This window comes from Ciconia boyciana, chromosome 15 (assembly GCF_034638445.1).
Source record: "Ciconia boyciana chromosome 15, ASM3463844v1, whole genome shotgun sequence".
NCBI lineage: Eukaryota > Metazoa > Chordata > Aves > Ciconiiformes > Ciconiidae > Ciconia > Ciconia boyciana.
In genome coordinates, this window is record NC_132948.1 from 4,885,688 (window position 1) to 4,906,457 (window position 20,770).

The following is a 20,770-nucleotide window of genomic DNA, read 5'->3' on the forward strand; positions in this document are numbered from 1 at the left end:
TCGCTCCCGCGAGAGGCCGCTGTGCGCCTGCGCGCTTGTCGGGCCGGGCCTGAGGAGGGGCGCTGCTGTGGTGGCTGCCGGCCGGGGCCGAGAGGTGCCGCCGAGATGAGCGGCACGCTGGCGAAGATCGCGGAGATCGAGGCTGAGGTAACGCGTCGGCCTTCTCTCCGGTCGGGGATGGGCCAGGCACGAGGCGCTAGACGGGGCGGCCGCGGGGCTCTGGGGGCGGCGGCCGCGGTACCGCTCCGTGAGGGAGTGACAGGGCCCTGCCGGCGCCGTTGGGGTCGTGAGGCGCCGCGCGGGAGCCGAGGGGTGGTGCGGCCCGGCAGAGCCTCTCCCGGTGGTGAGTCCTCGGTTCCGTGCTCTTGCAGATGGCCCGGACGCAGAAGAACAAGGCCACGGCTCACCACCTGGGGCTGCTGAAGGCCCGCTTGGCCAAGCTACGCCGGGAGCTCATCACCCCCAAGGGAGGCGGCGGCGGCGGCCCCGGGGAAGGTGCGTTGTTCTGCGGGGAGGCTCCGGCCGCCTCGGCGGCCTCTGCAGAAGTGGCCGCTCCTCCCTGTTGACGTGCGGGGTGTGTGACGGAAATCGATCTAACGGGGATGGCTCTTGTCCGCTTAAATCGTTACAGACTGCTGAATAAATCGGAACAGCCTTCTCTCCCTCTTGTCCTTCCCGGTACAGGTCCTTAGCCGTGGTTTGTGGTCCCTTATAGGGCTTTGGGGTGGAGCCCTTGTTGAATCGTAAATTAAAGGACTTCTGCGTTTTGGCTAACATAATATTGTATTTGCAGAAGTCTTAGGGGTTTTACATGAAGAAGCATCTTGCAGCAGGCACCTATTTTTATATATAAAGGTGTGAATTGCGCAGTGCTTAAAGGGAATGCTCCACCTACACCCAAGTCAGGTATAGCCCACTGGGAAGCCTTGCAGCCTACACTTTGTTGACAGGTACATGCCATGGAGTGTTATACAGACAAAGTGATGCAAGGCAATATAGATTGTGAACTCTCTGTTTCATACCCTCATCCTCCTTGTTAGGGAAACTTAACTGGCTTTCACTCAGGCAATATTAAAAGTAGTAGCAGGACCGCTGTCCAGAACTGTAGAAGATAGAAAATGTAAATTTTTAAACAAATATTTTTGCTTCTTATTTGCAGGTTTTGATGTTGCAAAGACAGGTGATGCCCGAATTGGGTTTGTGGGTTTTCCATCAGTGGGGAAATCTACTCTTCTAAGTAATCTTGCTGGTGTATACTCTGAAGTGGCAGCATATGAATTCACTACACTAACTACCGTGCCTGGAGTCATTAGATACAAAGGAGCAAAGATACAGGTGAGATCTTTTTGTGTCTGTGAGGATAAGACTGTATATGTAGATGCAATGGCGTTACGGCTGAATGGTCTAGCCTGACATTAGCAGGTTAGAAGTGACATGTAGAAGGGCTTGAGAATACATTGGAAATGTTTCCACGAGGTACTAATTTTACCCTGCTTTTCACTTTGCTCTGGGGAGAAGTGCCTGGGGTAGTTCTCATATTCTGTATGAGATGATCTGTTCCATTGTACTAGTAGGGCACCAGGGATAACACAACGTATAAGAACCAAAGGGGAAACAATTTTGCCATATTCTATTCAGATTTGCAGTGGAGTCAGCTGGTTTAGGAGAAAGGTAAAAGTAGGATTTATTTTCTCCATGAAGAAAAATATTTTTCTCATGAGTTACTTTCCTTCTTCTGAACAAATAGCTACTTGATCTCCCAGGAATTATTGAAGGTGCCAAGGATGGTAAAGGCAGAGGACGGCAAGTCATTGCAGGTGAGTATATTAGAGCTGCAGGCAGCATCCTATCACTGGTTCAGTTAGTACAGCTTATGAGAATAAAGGGTTGAATCACCATTTCTGATGTCTTTAAAAAGCTGAATTGTATGCAGGAATTAAGCTGCCTGATGTGAAGCAGTAGCCATTTTCATTTCGTTCTGTTTTCAGTTCTGGCTTTATGCATTTGCTGAGTTCGTGCTCTGCATTGACACTGCAGTGAAAGTATATTACCAATTTTGAAGGCAGATGTGATCCCATATTAAACAAGGCTGCTGTCTTAATTTCTTTGCCTAGCTTATTGTCATCATTCTGGGCTCTGAATGTAGACAGGAGGGAAGATTTTTCCAGCCTCTGTGATTCTTATATAACATGTAAGGATCTGTCAGTGATGCTTGGCCAGCACTACAAACTTCAGTCTTATACTGGAATTTAAAAATAAGCAATGTACTGGCCTTCAGGGGTTTAATATTGTCATCAGTCCACTGAGCCATATTTTGTCTTGTCGTGTCTCAGATTGTGTGACTGTACTTTTTGAGGTATGATTTTCTTCTTCTGATGCTTAGTTGCTCGAACCTGTAATCTCATTCTGATTGTTCTGGATGTGCTGAAACCCCTTGGTCACAAGAAAATCATTGAGAATGAACTGGAGGGATTTGGAATTCGTCTGAATAGTAAGCCCCCCAATATCGGCTTTAAAAAAAAGGATAAAGGAGGCATTAACCTCACAGCCACAGTAAGTTGGAAGTTTTCTTCAACCAAAATGAAAAAAAAATGCTTGAAGAAAGAGGCATTTGCAGTTAATGGTGTGCCTGGGACCATTCCTATGCTATGACTTCTTTAGACGCTGAACTGCTGTACAGTGCTGTAGTGAGTTACTTTTCTTGGAGGCCACCAATACCTGTCCTAGGAGTCCACCACCTCCCCACCCCCAAATCAGAGGCTTGGTCGCTTTCCAACAATTACAAGTTCTGAGGCCCACAGGAGAGTGTGCAAAAACTGCCTCTTGCTTGGTGGCTACAGCATCCTTCTGGAGAAGATTGCTCAGAGTTCCAGGCCTTGCAACCTGGACTACTCCTCATTTCCCATTTACCACTGAATGTTTAAAAGCATAGAAATAGCCAGAGATACCAAAAACCAGAACTCTGCTCTGGGATCTAGGTACCTAACATGTAGTTGTCTGGGCACTGAACCAGTAGATACATGGGTTTGTGTTGCAACTGGTCCCAGACTGACAGGAAACACTACTTCTGAAATGTCTGATTGCAGCTATCAGTGGGGCGTTAATATAAATAAAGCTGTTATGATTTAAATCTTTTTTCCCTTTCCTGAGGCTAACTATGGTGAAATCATAGTCAAGTGCAATAACTTACAATGCAGGTATTATTTCTGGTGATCTGTATGCAGCGATTGCTAGGGGACAGCATTATTAATTGTAATACTTGATTTGACTGTAAACTTTTCCCTTCCTTAATACTGTGTCTATGTTCAGTGTCCTCAGAGCGAGCTGGATACTGAAACAGTGAAGAGCATCTTAGCAGAGTATAAAATTCACAATGCTGATGTCACACTGCGCAGCGACGCCACTGCTGATGACCTAATTGATGTTGTTGAAGGGAACAGGTACTGCTGGGACCCTGGGTTTGGCATACTTGCAATTTATATTCCAAAGAAAAGAATCATCTCTGAGGTCTGCTTCCCACAGAAGCTAAGCTAGCAATGTGGTATCAACAAGTGTTGTTTAGCACCTTACTGTCCTTTTACAAAATGAAGCTTTTTCAAAGGTAGCAGTGCATTGCTGCTAGGCTGCTGTAACGGTATTTCCTTCTCATTGCAGGGTTTACATCCCATGCATTTACGTCCTAAATAAAATTGACCAGATTTCCATTGAGGAACTAGATATTATTTACAAAGTACCCCACTGTGTACCCATATCTGCTCATCATCGCTGGAACTTTGATGATCTGCTGGAGAAAATTTGGGACTACTTGAAGCTAGTACGAATGTGAGTCCTAATTGCTGCCTTCTGTGGAGTTAAGTGTAAGGTGGAGACTGCAGAATGTCTCAAGAATGGATGAATGATGATTATTTTAGAATGGTTTTCTACTAGTATAGAACTAACTTTCAAATGAGGATGTCTTTTGTCACTGAAGCGTGTTTAATCTGTAAATTGGAGATTGTGCTCCTCTTGTCTGTTGTGTGATGGACAGAGTTTCCTCACAGTCACAAGTGCTGTGTTTTGAACTTCTTGTAGGGGAATTAAACAAGGACCTTGTGAAATCAAGTCCAAAAAAAGTTTTAAAAAATTCCTGAAAATACAGACTTCTGGTCAAATCTAGTGCAAAGTTATGAATTTGAGAGGTACCTCTTTTCAGTCTGTCATGAGTGACATGTATTCAGCTCTCTTAACAGAAATGAATTTATTTCTTCCTCTACCCTTTCAGATATTTTTACTATAAATTATTACAGGTTTATCTCATACCATGCATTTCTTTCAATTAATTTATGGATGAATCTATTAATACTCATAATGCAGTAATTGTAATCTTTTAAAAGGGTATCTATTTTCTTGTGACAATATAAAATCTATGGTAAAAAGGGATTTAGTGTGTCTAGGTATCTGGGCTATAGACTTTGTCAGTTTTTTTCCTAGTAATATGTTGAGTTTTTTTTAAAAAAAATCACAAACCAGAACCATAATACTGTAGATGTTCTTTCCTATCAACTATTCCTGTTTCATCTTCTTTTAAGCAACTACAGAAAGCTCACTAGGGATAAACCTTTGCAGTTACAAGGGAGAACCTGCTGCAGCCATTGGCTACTCAGACACATTTTCAGCTTAAGAACACCAAACAATTTACAGAATATCTATTGTCACCACTGAAATTGTGGGAACTTGGCACAAGCACATAGGATGACAGTGCGAATAACCTATGAAATTTCATGATGGGTTGAGAGAAGAGGAGGTTTTGGTATTGACTGACTCTTCCATCTGCGTTACAGCTACACCAAACCTAAAGGGCAGCTCCCAGACTACACCTCTCCTGTGGTACTACCTTACTGCAAGACCACAGTGGAGGATTTTTGCATGAAGATCCACAAAAATCTCATTAAAGACTTTAAATAGTAAGTATTATTGTAAAAGAATAATTTATAGAGAATAGAAAATAATCTGCCTCCTGGTATATTCCTTCATTCTCTTGTAAACTAAAAGGGAGAACAGGCTTTTATATTTTTGATGTTGAATGGAATAGATCTCCCTATGACAATTAAACCCAATACTTAAATTACTATATTTGATGTTCCTATGCTCTTTTCTGGATAAATTTCCTCTATGGGGTAAATGTTTTTCTTTATATTTGAAAGTAGCGCTAGATGCAGCATTACAGGCCATGTCCTGTATGCACAAGTATTTTGGATGACTTCATACTTTGTTTTGATCTGCTGGTACTCTGGTTCACACAGACCACTCATCCAGGTACTTGCAGGAGAATAAAAATAGCTCTTAAGCATTGCTTTCTCTATTAGCTTTGTGACAGAAATAGCTGCTGTTCTACTGTTTGCATATTCTACTTCTAAGCCTTTTAAATTTGATTTTTCTTTCCCTTTCAGTGCACTGGTCTGGGGTTCATCTGTTAAACACAACCCTCAAAAAGTTGGTAAAGACCATACTCTTGAAGATGAGGATGTTATTCAGATTGTGAAGAAATAAAGTTGTTCTGACACGGTTTGCCACTGTGCCTGAAACTTGTCATTAGTTGTAAGTGGCAAAGAACAGGCCATTTATCTCAAACCTATAGCAAATGGGTATTGGATTTTTATGGTGGGTTTTTACTGCATGGCAAAACTGATGTTTCTGGCCAACTTGTATGGCAGTGTCCCATTCTGGCAGAACTTACAGATGAGAAACCCATGTTAAGTGACTTTCACAAGAGCAGAATCTTACAAGGAAGTTTTGATGCCTGGGATGATTTTCCACTGCATGTACATGTCTTTCTAAATTGGAGAAAAGTTCACATCAGGAATTACTTTGTTCTAAATTAAAATAAAACATGAAAAGCAGAGGCTAGAGAAGCATATCTTATGAAACAGTGCTAGAGGACACAAAGTTCTAGCTCTGGCTGCCTTAATCTGAAATGTTCTTGTTTGAATACTTCAAGGCTATTAATAGTCCTGCAGGAAAAGATGGTAGGTTCTGCTCATGAGCAGTCACTTTTTCAGTTGTTTATACATTTGGAAGTAAACTAGGTGCTTGTGTTCTACTGTGTTAGTGACTGGAAGCTTTTACATTTTCTTAAAAGAATTTCCTGCTTAGTTTAGAGAAGTCAAATAAGTTGCACAAGAGAAGCAGGCTGCTCTAAAAGCAGTGGTTCTATTGCTTTTTAATAGAAGTAAAGTTAGAGCTCTAACATGAGCAAAAAGCTTACCAAATGCATTAGACTCTAGCATTTGCTCTCCTACAAAAAGGAAGTAAGGTTGTTTACTGAAATATATCAAAAATGCTCCCCCTTGTGTTACTATGCATATAAAGAGAGAAGTACAGCAATTTCAGATGCCCATTCAGGCATTAAATCCTTGCAACAGTGGTTGCTACTCAGCCTGGTAAGAAAGCATTTTCCCTAATATTTTTTTCTAAGCTTAGTAGATCCCTGCATATGTGAGCTGAACTATTGCAGATGTTCTTCTGATCAGCCTTGACGAGAAAGGGGCAGAGTAGAAGTATGGACAGTGAACCTCATTCACCCTTTCTTTAGAGCTGGTTAGTTTTGAGTTCTTCTAGTACACTGGAATCTCATTCCTTACACTTAAACATAGCCATACAAAAAAACCCTTTAAGTGCAGCAATTCCATTGTATGTCTTCAGTGAGGCCAGTTACCTTCAAAGCAGACTGTTCTTCTCCCCCACATGAAGATAAACTAATGTTGAAATTTTCTAGAGATTCAGCTCAAACCATGGTTTTAGCTTACACACAAGAACAATAGTAAAAATTAATCAATATACTGATATAATAGTTTAGTTCAAGAGCAGTTGATACAGACAGCTGGTAGAATCAACTTTATTTACAGAATGTTACTGGGAAAGTGTCAAGTTAAAAAAGTATGAAAACAATCTTACAAGGACAAGCTGGTGATTGCATGTTTTACACAGATTGTTTTAGGAACAACCACTAGAAGTATGGGTGACCCCAACAGATCCACACTGGAGATTTCAGCTTGCTATTTCTGTACAACATTGTCTCTGCTAGACTGAAACAAACCCACCACAGCATGCTGGCAATTGTTATAATACAGTCAAGTGATTTTTTTTTTTTCTGCTGCTGGTTTTGCATTCAGTGAGACCTAAGAAAGAGCAAGTCTGTGAGAAGTCTGGTTTTGCTTTCACCTTTTTTAAAAGAGCACAATGGCCTAAGCTAGATAGAGGACATGACAGCAGTACAAGACTCAACACAAGTGAGAAAGTGAAGTGAGGAACCATGCAGTAGAAGGATGGAAGAGAACACTGAACTGTTCAGGAAAGCGAATCAGGCTTAAAAGGAACATAGTATTTTAAAACCAAATATACACAGTAAGATCACAAAACTACCCCATCCTCCCCCTTTCAAGCCACAGAACAAGACTCCAAAGGCAAGTTTCACAGTAATCGCATCAGTAGATGCACACTAGATTTAGGACAGTTCTTGGGACTCCCTTCTATAAATAGGACTGAAGGCAGTATAGAATATACCACAGCTATAACTGAGGAGTTGAAGGGTGAGGATTTACAGGCTCCATTTTGATGACCTTTAGTAACTGGTTTGAAAGATTAAAACAAGGAAAATACTGCAGCTGAACAAGGACCAGCACCAGCCCTCTTGAAAGAGCTATGACCAGTAGGTACCTACAGTCTCTTTGCGTATGGCAGACCAAAGAGCTGGCTTTATCATTACTGTACCGGGTCCCATCCTCAAGGCTGTTTGAAGACTAAACAATTCTCTCATTTGATGGCAAGAGTCATACACAGAAGGAATCAGACCTTTGTTATACAGACAGCAAGATGTGGGCTTTTTACTTTGACACTTTAGCTACATTGAGTGCACAGTAGGTGACAGAAGAATGTGAGAGGGAGACCTAGAGGAGATGAGCAGCAAGAAAAGGTAAAGCAACTTTATCCTGTTCACTCACACTTAGGATATGCAACTTTAATCTTAAAGAAAGTCCCACATGTACAATGGAGAAAGATCCAAACCATAGGCACAACTAAAGCTCAACTGTTACCAGCTACTCTTATGTACAGCTGTATAGATTCAAAAAGGCTATTCTATGTGTATATATACAAAAGATTGTTTATACACAAGTCTGTACACAAGGGTCTATACATTTAGTTTTCTGCAGGAGGAATCCATAGCTGCTACCTCTACACTAGAGAATATCAGCACTTCATTCACATATCTTACAAAAACAAAAAATAGACACTTCCAGGATTAAACTGGCTTTGTCTTGCATCTAAATTTCTTCACAGGCTTCACTATTCAAGCCGTAATGGATCCTTTAGTCTTGATGCAGACATGAGACCAGGACAGGTGCCATGTGCTTTAGTCTCTCAAAAAGAAATTTTGCACAGAGTGCTAAAAATAAAAGCCCCAAAAAACAAACAGAGGTGAAGTCCTGACTATGGACGTTTTTATCCAGTCTAAAGAATCACAAGCGTCCCACCCAGTGGTCACTGTTCACTGCCGGTATTCCAGTTCATCTACACTGATGACTTTGGATGGCATGGAAGGGAGAGGCTGCTGCAAGACATCTGAACCAAACCATTTTGCAAGGCCAATGGGAGAGCCACTTCTCTGGCTGGGGCGATGGTCAAGCTGTGTGTGCCCATGAGATAATCCAGTCCGAGACAGCACATTCTGAGGGGTGGTCTGTGCACCGGCGGGCGATCCCTGCGCTCCAGTGCCTGTGAAATGTAAAGCTATTAGAGGTGAAGCAGTGTGACACTGAGATTTGCCCAGAGCAACCTGATAAGCACCTGCCCAGAGCACCTGATAAGGCATGTGAGCTGAATGTGGCTTTTACTCATTCCATTAACCCTGGGAAATCCAGACCCCACATGTTTATTCTCTTGTTAGTGCTCCCATAAACTGCTTGACACTGCCAGTTCTGGACACAGTATCATGCAGGTTTAACTGGAAGACCAGCATCAAATAGCATTTTATTTGAGATAGATGGGTGGTCTCTCACTCAGCAAGGAAGGAAAGACTGCACACATGCTGCAAAGGGCAGATCTGTCAACAGCAACATATATCTTGAAACAGAATGCTTCACTTGGACTTTCTTCTGGCATGAGAGAGCATCTGCAGTGGCCAAAACTGCTCTGATACCCACACAATAGTGATTATGAATACCTAAATTACCAAAGTAGCTTCCTGTTAGCACAGTATACTGACACAGGCCAACAAGTATAATACCTAGAGCAGGCTAGTCAGTATTCTAAAACTCACACTCCTGTTTTATGTTTCAGCCTACCTGATCGTTGTAGTTGCTGTTGCATCATCGCTAGCTGCAAAGGTGTCCCAGAGCGTGGATTTAAGATGTGATGGCTGGCTGTTGGTAGCGGATAAAAAGGTTGGCCAAGGATGGGAGCAGATATTCCCTGCAAGTGAGACAGGTCCACTCCAGGAGGAAGCATACCTGTTGAACAAGAGTGAGGAAACTTCTTACCCAATAAGCATAAGGAACTTAAAGCAAAACAAATGTTTATATATTTAGATGGGTTGGAATTTATTGCCTAATTTGAAAGGTAAGTTTTGATGTAATAAACATTACCAGTAACGTGTATCAGTTTGTGCTGTTCCTAACACAAAGTCAGTCTTACAGAGAACGTGCATTAACTTATAGGGGAAAAAAAGTATGGATTACCTGCTTGCAGTAGAGGAAGATGTTGCGGATGAACCCCCTGTGCCAGCATTCTCTGGACCAATCCTGGATGCAGTTGATGAGCAGGTCGTACAATTGGTACATGGGGAACAAGGGGTACTTGATGAACAGGACGAAGAAAAGGGCCTCCTGGTACTGGGGAGGCCATTGTAGGAGTCTTTCTACCAGTTGATTTAGGCCTGTAGTCTTGCTCTTTGGTGCAACGATTTGCTTGGGTAAGAGGTGTGGAACATGCAGAGCGCTGCAGTGCAGGTAGTTTGGTACCTAAGGTGGGCAAAGTTTCTTGATCTGCATTCTCCACAGAACTAGACAGTAGGTTATCTGTAGCTAGAATTGAATACAACTATTATAGTCCACAGCTAGAGATTACATGTAATGAAAGTTAAAGCTAATAACTGGATTTGATAGCTAGATTCCAGGACTAGCTGGAACTTTAGTCATATGTATTTAATAGTAAGCATCTGTCTTTCCTGGATGCTTTTGGCCAAATTATTTCAAAACGGTAATGAGAAGGAATATGTTCCACAGAAATCCCTTGACAGCAAGCTTAAATTAGGTCAGAATCAGCAGTAACTCCACTTTTAATTCTTATTTTTCTTCTTTCTTAGAAATTTTGAACTGGCAGCATGGATGAGTCAGTCTCAAAGGAGACAGGAGGCACAAGGGATCCTCCCTAGACAAGATTATAATTTAGAGTTGTGCCAGAAATCTAGCCCAAAGTGGTTTTTCAGTTTAGATGTGTCCGGGGGTTAGCAACAGCCTTCTACGTGACATCTGCTTAGCAAGATCTGGAACACTAAAGCACCTCAAGAAGCTACTTCTACAGACCATGTAGATCAGTTAGACAAAGCCTAAAATATCTTAAGAGAGTCATCTGCAGCCAGTTGAGGTAGCAGTAATAGTTGGGAGTGCTAAGAGGAAAAAAGTCAACTGTATAATAGGAACTGCAAGCTACCTCTGTAGTTACCAGTATTGAAGTACAACGTCCTGGCAATTAGGCATGTTAGTCTTACTGGGTCAGGCAATTGGTATCGAGCATTTCCTTTTAATAGCCACTTACATCAGTTAATGTAACAAAATGTTTCCTTGATCTGCTACACTTAGAAGAGCTTAATTGGTCTCAGCTTTGATTGTTCAGTTAACATGTCTCAAGAGAGCTATAAGTTGTTTGTATTCAATTACTGGTGTAGAGAGATACAGAAGCATTATTGTTAATATGCTGTTCATCAAGACCAGTTGCAAAGAAACAGTTTTGGTCCAGGCCTCGTAGTGTCACTATGGCTCACAAACTGACAGGTAAGAAAAAAATTGATTTAAACCCAACACTGCTGGAAGACTGCACTTGGAAGTGTATCCCCTGCATAGCTCTAACACTGCTTCTTATTATAGGCTCATTTCTACACCCTCCTCATCTCCATTAATGGGGAATGTCTAAAGTTAGCCTAGGCATATTATGGGCTGAAGCTCTTTGATTCTATTCCAAATCTCCTTTGTGTGTGTTATTTTAAAGCCATTACAATACCTTCATTTGGCCTCTGATTTTCATCTTTACCATCACTGACTTTCATTTTCCCCGAAACTGGCTCCTCTTTGCTTTTTTCCTTGCTCTCGTACATCTTGCGGATCACCGAGGTAGGTGTAAAGGAAGGAGACAGCTGCAGAGAACATAGTAAGAAGCAACGCCTTACTCAGTGCTCATTATTTAGGCCACGCTATCTTAGCTGTGGGTGGACACCAATTCTAGCACATCCTTTCCATTTAAAGCTCTTTAGAGTCAGCCACTGTGTGCCCATGATTTTACTTCACCTTGTTTCATAGCTTTATTCTATAGTTTAAGCACTTCTCTTTAGCTTTTGCAGAAGTCTGATACCTTTATTAAAACCAGCAGATGTCCTCAAAGTTAAATATACCTTAACAGGCTTGAAACAAAATAGACAAGCTGTATTTTAAATTACAGCTGTTTCCTCTTTGCTATTGGTTCAGAACAGCAGCTCAACAGTTCCTACAGAGCTGCCTTATCTGTATTAACTCAGTGCTGACAGATCTGCAGAAAACTATTGCCTCATTTGTATTTTTCCCCCAAAGTTACACAGCATCTGTGGAAGCCACATGCAGTATACAAACAAAAGTACTTGTTTGATTTAGCAGCTGATAGTCTGTGTTAGTCCTGAGCTGCAAGTACTTGACTAATTGGAAAATTTAGATCAAAGCAATGTTCTACATAGTACTGAAGGCAGTAGGCAACAGCTTATCTTTGAGATTTTATTTGTTTTCAAAGTGACCCTGAAGCTCCTAGGTAATATTTCAACCTACAGACACTTAGGTTAGTCACTTCATATGTGAAGACCAGTGTTCCCTAAGGTGGCTACTGGCTTTCAGCACTTGTCTTCTGAAAACTTAAGTACCAAAATACGATGGCCTGAGTTTTCATAGTTATCTTCCTTTGGTTTCAGAAGACCAGGTCAAGGTAATATTAATGGTGCTTCTTCAGTTTAAGATAAGATAGCAATCAGAAAAGGCTGCTTTCCAAAGTGAAGACATTCAGTTAAGTATGAAGTGTAATTCGTTCTTGTATCATGTGGCCACCAATATAACATGAATGATTAACTCCTCTATGGCCTCCCTTTCTCCCATCAATTACAATTGCTATAATCTAGGTACTGCAGACACTTTTACAGCTTTTCCTACAATCATTATGCATTAGGTACTGACCATGCTAGTAATGGATGCTGTCGGGGCTGGAGAAGATGCATTCCCTCTGTGTCCTGGTGCAGGTGATTTAGTCACTCGCTGTTGCCTGTGAATGGACAGGAAGTTAGTAAGAAGCAGCTCTACTCTTGGCACAGAATGGAAGGCAGGATTGCCAAGAACCAATACAAACTTGAGTCACTAGTACTAATATCTAGTGAAAGAAAATACATTAAAAAAATCAGTTGACAGTGTACCCCTTAGATTTTGCAGTTGGATACTCACCGGTTTCTGTAGCCATCTCTGCTTTTGTCCATTTGTGGTTTACCAAAGCCATGCTGATAGAAGTTTGCTGCCTGTATGGCTAAGTCATGTGGTAATGCTAGTCCCTCCAATGCAGCTTGCTGTATTTCCAAGGGACTCATCTGAAGTAGAGTTGTACAAAAACCATACAAATCAAAGCTTGTATTTGGTTGGATGTTTAAGATACTGAAGATTTACTGCTATAGCTACTAATGCCTTCACGAAGTGTCTGCCCTCCAACAGCCATCTATTTTATTGACAGACAATAGAAGTTTCAAAAAGTCTTGTACATGAGGTACTCTAAGATGGGTCCAATTGCAATGAGATTAATTAAGGATAAACATCTGAATGCAACAGCTAAGTATGCATTTCTACCAGTTAGTTCTAGACCACACAATGTAAGAAGAGATGAATACACATTAAGCAAAAAGCATTTAATCTAACCTGTGCGGCAACTGGACTCATGGGCTTCCTTACACCTGGAAATGGATCACCAAGCAATTGCTGAGAACCTTGTCCAAAACCTAAAGAACATTCAACAGTCATATTTAAAGTGACTAACACTTTATTTCAATATATACAATATACATCTCCTAAGTTGAACAATTCTACATGAATTAAGGATTCCTTGTGAAGACTCCCCGCTCATCCCTTAAGTCTACACAGAGCTGTCTTTTCCTTGTCACTAGGGTGGAGAGCTACAGGGAGGCTACGGGTTGTGTTTTGCAATACAAATGGCCAAGTAGTCCCTGAAAATTGGCTTCTTATAACAGTAACTGCGCACATTACTCCACACCAGAATTTACTGTGAGGCCTAGTTGATCTGTCAGATATCTACTTTTTTTGAAGATAATTTAACATTAGAGACTAGTAAGTGAAAAGGCATCTTGCACTCAAGAGGCAGACATTGACCTAGTTGCCCACCAAGTGCCAGAAAGTTTTTATTGTTCTGTAAAGCATTCTTTAAAATAAAGAAAAAAAACCTGTTTTGCAACCAGTCTCACCAATGGGTGAAGATATTCTATGACGCAGGTAATCTGCAGAGGCAGCTCGAGTTGGAAACACAGGTGGAATAGGGGGAGAAGGTGCTCTTTGTGTCAGTAAAGAGGCTGCAGGTTCCAAACCACCTATTAGGCCACTTAAGACATTTGATGAAGCAGGTCTGGTAATGGGTGGACCAAGAAGTTCCTAAGAGTAAGTAATGAAAGAACGTTCAGAATATGATCAATTTATACCAACAAGCTCATTTTACTGTACTACAGGCTACACTATTTATAGCAGTTAGAGACAAGGTGGACTTGTGCAACTAGATACACCAACTCTGGATTGCCCTTAGAATTTGGCACTTAGCCAGGCTTTTCATTTTCAAGTTGTAATCATGGGAAATAGCATGACAAGACAAATTTCTAAGTAAACTGAGCTAGTGACTAGTTCTCTTTCCTCTATAGGGAGTAATGTCTGACTACAGATCTCATAATTGCCTTAAATGTCTTATTTTAAAATAATTTTTTGTTTTCCTTTTGGGGATGCCCTTTTAAGTACTTCCTCCCCCAATAAGAAGTACCTGCAGAATATTCTTTGCTAGAGGCTGGCCTGGCATCTCTGGAGGTGACATTAAGTGGCTCTCAAGGCTCTGCTAAGAAAATGAAAACATAAATTAGATGTAGATACAACAAGCATCAGACTGATTAGAAGCCATGTGTGTCTCAGTGACAGAAATAATTTCACCTGTTCTGTTAGAACCATGGTTTATGCATCAGCCAAGTAAAATACCAGCAAAGTCAAGGGCTGAGCTGGCTCACAGATCTTCCCTAGCTAAGAAAATGCCTAGTGCTAGATTGCATACAAGTAGTTTGATGTGCCTTACTCAAACTTGAATAAGATATATGAATTTACATAATTGTGTAAACTGGAGATGAAACATTGGGCCAAGTGGTCAACTGAAACTATGCACAAACTGAAAAGTGTTTGTATATTAGAGAAATTATTTAAGATATTCTTCTGTGCATCAAAATTACATGTCAGAGTAAAGGGACAGCCAGAAATGAAAGTCTCAATTGAAGTGTGAAATCAGTCTGCAAATTTCCTCACAGGCCTAATTTACATTCTTCACTATCTTTTAGTAAAGTGGGATGAGGCTAAAAGTCCTCAGGTAGAGTTTGGAAGGAAAAACTTTAGACACTCTAGACTTACTCAGTTGTTAGAAGTATTTTATGGTGCCAGAAGTAGTTATTGATAGCTTCTGGGTCAAGCATACTGTTTAGGCAGTTAGTGGCAGGATGAAATTTCATATTACAGTCTCTCCTAGTCTAGAGCTTAGTATCATCTGTTGTTTAGTATTAATCTTTCAGCTAACAAGCACTCAGTTAAGTTTTATCTTAGTGCAGATAATTTTAAAATCCAAGTTTAAAATTAGATTGTGCACTGACATACTTCTATCAAAACAAAAGTCACTAAAGCAAGACATTTGAGCTTCAGGCAAGTGTTAACTGTACCCATACTACAACCATTTTAACAGAGATACCTTTTAACAGCAGCACTGAGGCAACCATTAAACTAACACTAGCAAGTCTTCCATAAAGAGTGGACTGATGATATCTGTTACATAGACAGTACCTTTTCTACAGACGTATTTGTTTTTATTAAATAAGGTTCAGACAGGACGAGTTCAAGCGTAGGAGAATCTTAGACACTAATCAAAGTGTCCTCTACAGTAGAAGATTCAGCCTCTTCATCATACAGGATCTTTTTTGGGGCAAGTATTTATAGCCTTCACATCCAGATAATTAATCAACTGGACTAGATATTCACACAGGTCCACTTTCAAGGTGGCAGTTATTAGACTTCTCATATAGAGTTCTCAGGCTTTCAGAAACAACATGAAATCAACCCTGTGAACTCTGAACTGAAAGAAGCCCCACTTTCAGTTACTTTGTCTAGGGAAGAGTGACCAAAGCACCTCCCTTAGTTTCCCCTCCAAGCAACAATGTTCTCAAAGTAAGCCTATATTTGCTATCATGCTGCTGTATCCAGTCAAGGCTCACATGTTATGAACTGGAAACCCCTTATGTGACCCTTCTGATAATGTGTCTTGCACAGATCCATTTACACTTCAGAAGAGCCAGGTGTCTGCTACTTACATTGACTTTGGGCTGTGAAGGTAGAGTCCCACTTGCCTTCATACTGCTGACTAGTTTGTTAAATGCAGTCATATCTCCATCTTTCTTGATCTGTCTGGAGCCAGCGACATTCAATGCTTCCTCCATTTGCTCAGCCATAAATGGAGTAGCAATTTTCCCCTCCTGATCCACTTTCAGGCTTTTTAGCCCAGCTTCGACTTCTTCCACTGAAAGTACAACTCCTGAATGTGCTGAGAAATACAGGAGAAATACTGGTAAGCCACAGTTCTCTGTTTACAAGTGAGCTAATAATTCTCGTGCAGGTGTTGAACACAAGTTGTTTGAAAGCAAGGAACAGCCAAAAACTTCTCTTCTGATATTCATACTAGCTGTCAAACCATGTCTGACCTGTGTTTAGACTGATATTGTAATATTTAAATTAGTATTGCCATGCACAACTAGAGGCATGTAAGACTCCACAAGAACCTGTTTAGGTTTCAACTGATAAGTTCTCACTAGCTTTCATTTATCCTGCAAGGCATGTCGTTACTGTATTTTGCAACTTCACCTGCTTTTAATAGGTAATATTCATCTGACAACTGAGTTTGTTCTTCTTCAGTTAGGAAAGTTCCATTTATCTTATACTCCAGGAGACCAGATGGTCTTACGGCCACAGTGTAAGCTATGTCAAATTGTCCAAAACTATCATAAGTAGAGAGAATACATACCTGGAAAATTTAGATACTTTGGAGATACAGTTACACACTTAGTTTGGTGTGCATAGAGTTTGCAGTAGATTTTTTTTTGCTCAGAAATTAAAGCCACTATAGAAAGATTTCACTGGCGTAACCAGAATAAGGTACAAGTGTTAAGCTGTACTTTTTTCCTGTGTGCATATATAAATATCTATCAGTGCCTGACATCAAGGCTAGACATGCTTTATGGACCAGCTAACACACATCACAAGGTATGACACCTTAAGAGAAAAGGAAGAAGAGACAGGAGCATGCCATGGGTTGCTGTAGCAGACGTTGGCCCAAAGAAATAAGACTTACTGGAAATTTGGGCAAGAAGGTGGAGAAAAGAAACAATGATGCAGACATGCAGTATGGAACATAAGGAAAAATATGATGTTGGTGGAGAGGAATTGACCTGAAAACTCCACAACGCTTGAAGAGCTGTACAGCATTTTATGGGAATACAGAACGCACATCGGGTACTTTTGAGTGAATGGAAGCTTCCCCACAATTTTTTGTTCCTTCATCCTTGGTTTGTGAGGATCAAAGTTTAAAAAGCTTTTAGTAGGAAAGTCAGACTAAGCAGAACACAGAAAAGACTTGTAATTCTATTTGTCAAATTAAGGAAAAGTTCTCCACATTAGCCAACACTCCCTACTCCCAGACTGGATGCTTAAGAATATTTGCAGTGCTTGGATGCTTTCCTTCCTAGCTACTTCACAGAAATGAGAGCAGCATTACTTTTTGTTCAATCCAGTTTACATGGCAATACATGCTGCTTGCCAAAAAGAAACTAATTTGGAATTAGACCTTAAGATTTCAAAGAACACATGCATTTTGTACCCTCCGTGCATGCTATGGGCCCAAACATGCAAATCTAACTTGGATGTGCCCTTGAACATTAAGTTTAAAGTCAGCCCTGAACTCTGTTTAGAACAGCTGATGCAGCAAAAGTGAATTCTAATAGACTAAGTTCCCTGGAATCCTGTGATTCCAGCCAAGCTAGCAAATCTGTTCAAGACAGATTTGTCTGTTCAAGACAAATCTGTTCCTATGTTGTAGGCCCTATGTTAATTATTTAATTAATGCACTGAACAGCAAGCACAGACCACTGTGCTTCAAGTGCTAGCAACAGTCTTGAGAAGTTTACAGTATACACTTGAAAAAAAAATTGACATCCTCAAGCCACTGGTCATCTTTTTAGATACTGATACTTAATGGATCAGTGTGATCCATTATAGATGCTTGCAAGAATGACTTGCACTAAGTTTTTGGTAAAGCCAGAGTTTAAATGCCACACAGTTTCAGAGCTGACATTACCAGTCTCCAGTATGAAAAACATATGGAAATGCCATAGACAAAGCTGGAAACTCAGATCAAGACTTGCATCATCTTAACGTATGATTATTACTGGCCAGTAAAGTAGTCTGATAGAGTCCTGATGTCATCCTGTGATTAGGATGAAAAGAATCAGTGATGATATTGACACAACTGAGATCTGTTGAATATTGGGTTTTCAGTAGTGTAAGTAAACCTATAATACTTCCTACTCCTGGACTTGGCAGTTGAGGTTTCCAGAATACCAAGCCTCTTGCCTTGAGATACTGCATCACAAGAACTCAACAATATCTGAAGAGGCACTTACTGCTCTCTCTAAGCTTTTCCTTGTTGGCTGAAAGACTTGAGAGAAGAGGTTTTAAGTCCACTTTGGCTTTCTGTAGCATTTCTAGGATGTCCACTTTGTTTTCAGAGTGGTCTTCCAATGGAATGGGAGCAAAGTAGTTTCCAGAGTTCTGGCCAGGGGAGAGAATGGCTTGCTCTAGACCTGAAACAGCAAAACCAGGAGCACTGCGACATCAGTTTACCAACCCAATGTCTCAAGATGAACATACACCGGTAACCAACTTCAATACGTCACTGAAAAGTTATGCCTCACACCCCTTGCCCAAGATCAGCTGGCAAGTCATCAGGAGCATAAGAACATTTATAAAAAAATAAAAAAGGAACTTATAGCTGCTTACTCTAAGAGCTTCCAAAAGAATGTCAAGTGCTTAAACTGTGGGAAAATTCACTATCCTAAAGCTTTATCTTCCATGTTCTTACTGAATGAGTAGGAACGAATATGGAAGGAGGCTATCTGACCCTATGTTGTCCTATAGTCTTACCTGCTAGCCTCTCCAGTTCCTCATGTGGTGTAGATCTCAAGCTGCTTGACCGACTTCCAGAACGACTAGGATTAGAAAACCACCTGCTGAACCTGCTGGCAGACACTGAACCTTCCCCCAGCACATCCTCTATCATCTAGATTATGGAGGCAGGGGAGGGGAAAAAAAAAAGATAACCTTAACAGAAGCAAGATCAGCAACACCTTTGAGAAGCTTTACTGTGCTACTGAGATTCTGCTGCTACAGACAACTAGATGCTGCTCTCAGAATTTAGAAGCTTTGAACTGCTCCCCCCCCCCCCAATATGGCAGCATTTGTGTAGTCAGTTAGCATAACCCATCATACATCTTATTTATACTAAGTATTTGTTCAGAGTAAAACTATATCTGAAACAGCATAATCAGAGCATGCAAAGACTATTAACGACACCATTTTAAAGTGGACGTGCAAAAAGATTGAAAAGCATTTGCCACAAGAATGAAAACAAATTATAACAACTAGTAATTCTGACAGCCAGATGGCTAAAGGCTGGTCCCTATCACTGTACAGAAAGAGTACTCTGATCTGTTGGATTTCCTGCAACCATGATTCAATTCAGTTCCAGCACTGGCCAAGGACAGTGCCTGGAATGAAGTGCAAAGACTACTCCCTGACTTGAGAGCATCCCACAAGGGCTGGCTGAGAAGGACAGTAGGTAAGGGCCACTTGCTTGCCCTTCACATGCTGAACCATTCTGGGACTAAGAGGGTTGCATTCTTGAAGTCAGAGTCTGTGTCATCAGCGAAGTACTGGCAGCTAGCACCCTCTCCCTCCAGGCAGAACTGAGGTCACTAAGCAGTACTTCACAGAGTTAGTCTCTCAGAAGTCACTACAGTTTATAGCAACTGTTTACATCTTTGCTAATCATTAGAAGTGTTTCAAAAACAGTGCATTATAAAATTTAACTCAAACTACAGCTTTTCCTATCTTGGAAAACAGCAGGCACAGATGCAGTTTCACCATGCAGCACGTTTACTTTTAGACAAAAGGAAGAACAGCTTCCTTCTGCCAGAGCAGCTGTTTTCTCTAAAACAAGGGGCACTCAACACTATTTCCAACAGCAAAAAAAAAAAAAGATAGTATTGATCCATTTGGTTATAGTTGTTTGAATCCAACATGTTAGAATAATTAAGACAGTTATGTCAGGAAATGTACAAATCTACTGTAACACTTGTCACAGACATATCACCAATACAAAGAAAGAATACTACAATATGCTCTGGCTAGTTCAAGACTCACTTGTGACAAATTATAACATCTGCCCACTAAAGTTTCATCAGCAGATACTTTGTGACTTGGGAATTCCCTGCTTTTGAAGGAGTCACCATCTTGCAGATATGCTGAAAATCAGATTGTCAAGTCTAAAGACACATCATTTACATCTTCTATAGCGAGAACAAACTCTCTGCTATTTGTTGAATTACTGGCACCATATGATGAACCTTTTTTAATGCAAGCGGCTTTTCCACATTGAAGACTAGGTCAGGATTCTATTTTTTTTTAAAACCTTAACGTTTCTAAACTGTGTATCAGGTCTGTTTCTTTGCTATCAGAATACAATTTTTAAAAAATACATTTATTTTTCTACAACACTAAGCCTTTTTACTCAAATTCTATCTACTAATCAGCCATACACCATCTAGAATAGTCAAGAATAGCTTTTCTTCTTAGTGACAAAGAGGTCTGAATAGAAACATCAGCAGTTTATGAATTAGGCCCATGCTTAGTCAGTACTTGCTGAACCTGCTTACCCCCTTCTTGTGGTGAAGGGGAAAAAGCATGCTAAGATACAGACCAGTTACAGCTTTCAGACTAAAAACAGTGAACACCAACCATCCACTATTACCTCCAGAGATCAGATTTCCAAGAACTGTACGCTACCAACAGAAGTACCAGAATCCCCATCAAATCATGGCTGGAGGTAAAAATCCACTATTGGAAGAAACTCGTGGTGCAACTGTCAGTCTTTTTCTTCATAGCCTCGTTAC

At 40.8% G+C, this 20,770-nt stretch overlaps 2 protein-coding genes across 9 annotated transcripts in view; one reads left to right on the forward strand and one right to left on the reverse strand.

Moving 5' to 3' along the window:
* DRG1 (developmentally regulated GTP binding protein 1) lies at window positions 1-9,458 on the forward strand. Of its 2 annotated transcripts, XM_072880049.1 has the most exons (10): window positions 1-147; window positions 372-495; window positions 1,160-1,335; window positions 1,748-1,817; window positions 2,384-2,553; window positions 3,310-3,440; window positions 3,655-3,822; window positions 4,821-4,943; window positions 5,430-5,577; window positions 9,316-9,458. In XM_072880049.1, exons 1-9 carry the CDS (start codon window positions 106-108, stop codon window positions 5,527-5,529), a joined length of 1,104 nt encoding a protein of 367 aa, XP_072736150.1. In that variant the 5' UTR covers window positions 1-105; the 3' UTR covers window positions 5,530-5,577; window positions 9,316-9,458. The 2 variants fall into 2 exon arrangements, with proteins under 2 accessions (XP_072736150.1, XP_072736149.1); XM_072880048.1 differs by lacking the exon at window positions 9,316-9,458 and having other exon boundaries at window positions 5,430-5,857.
* The window catches only part of EIF4ENIF1 (eukaryotic translation initiation factor 4E nuclear import factor 1), a 23,562-nt gene continuing 9,652 nt past the window's right edge, over window positions 6,861-20,770 (reverse strand). For 3 of the 7 annotated variants that reach the window (XM_072880025.1, XM_072880030.1, XM_072880029.1), the window contains exons 8-19: window positions 18,744-18,879; window positions 18,224-18,403; window positions 15,863-16,092; window positions 14,287-14,358; window positions 13,727-13,910; window positions 13,167-13,246; window positions 12,705-12,844; window positions 12,444-12,528; window positions 11,254-11,386; window positions 9,714-10,058; window positions 9,321-9,485; window positions 6,861-8,766 (exon numbers count right to left, since the gene is read on the reverse strand). In XM_072880025.1, the coding sequence (XP_072736126.1) occupies window positions 8,525-8,766; window positions 9,321-9,485; window positions 9,714-10,058; window positions 11,254-11,386; window positions 12,444-12,528; window positions 12,705-12,844; window positions 13,167-13,246; window positions 13,727-13,910; window positions 14,287-14,358; window positions 15,863-16,092; window positions 18,224-18,403; window positions 18,744-18,879 (1,992 nt within the window). In that variant the 3' untranslated portion in view covers window positions 6,861-8,524. The remainder of the gene's footprint in view (window positions 8,767-9,320; window positions 9,486-9,713; window positions 10,059-11,253; window positions 11,387-12,443; window positions 12,529-12,704; window positions 12,845-13,166; window positions 13,247-13,726; window positions 13,911-14,286; window positions 14,359-15,862; window positions 16,093-18,223; window positions 18,404-18,743; window positions 18,880-20,770) is intronic. The other 4 variants (XM_072880026.1, XM_072880028.1, XM_072880027.1 and 1 more) reach the window with 4 other exon arrangements.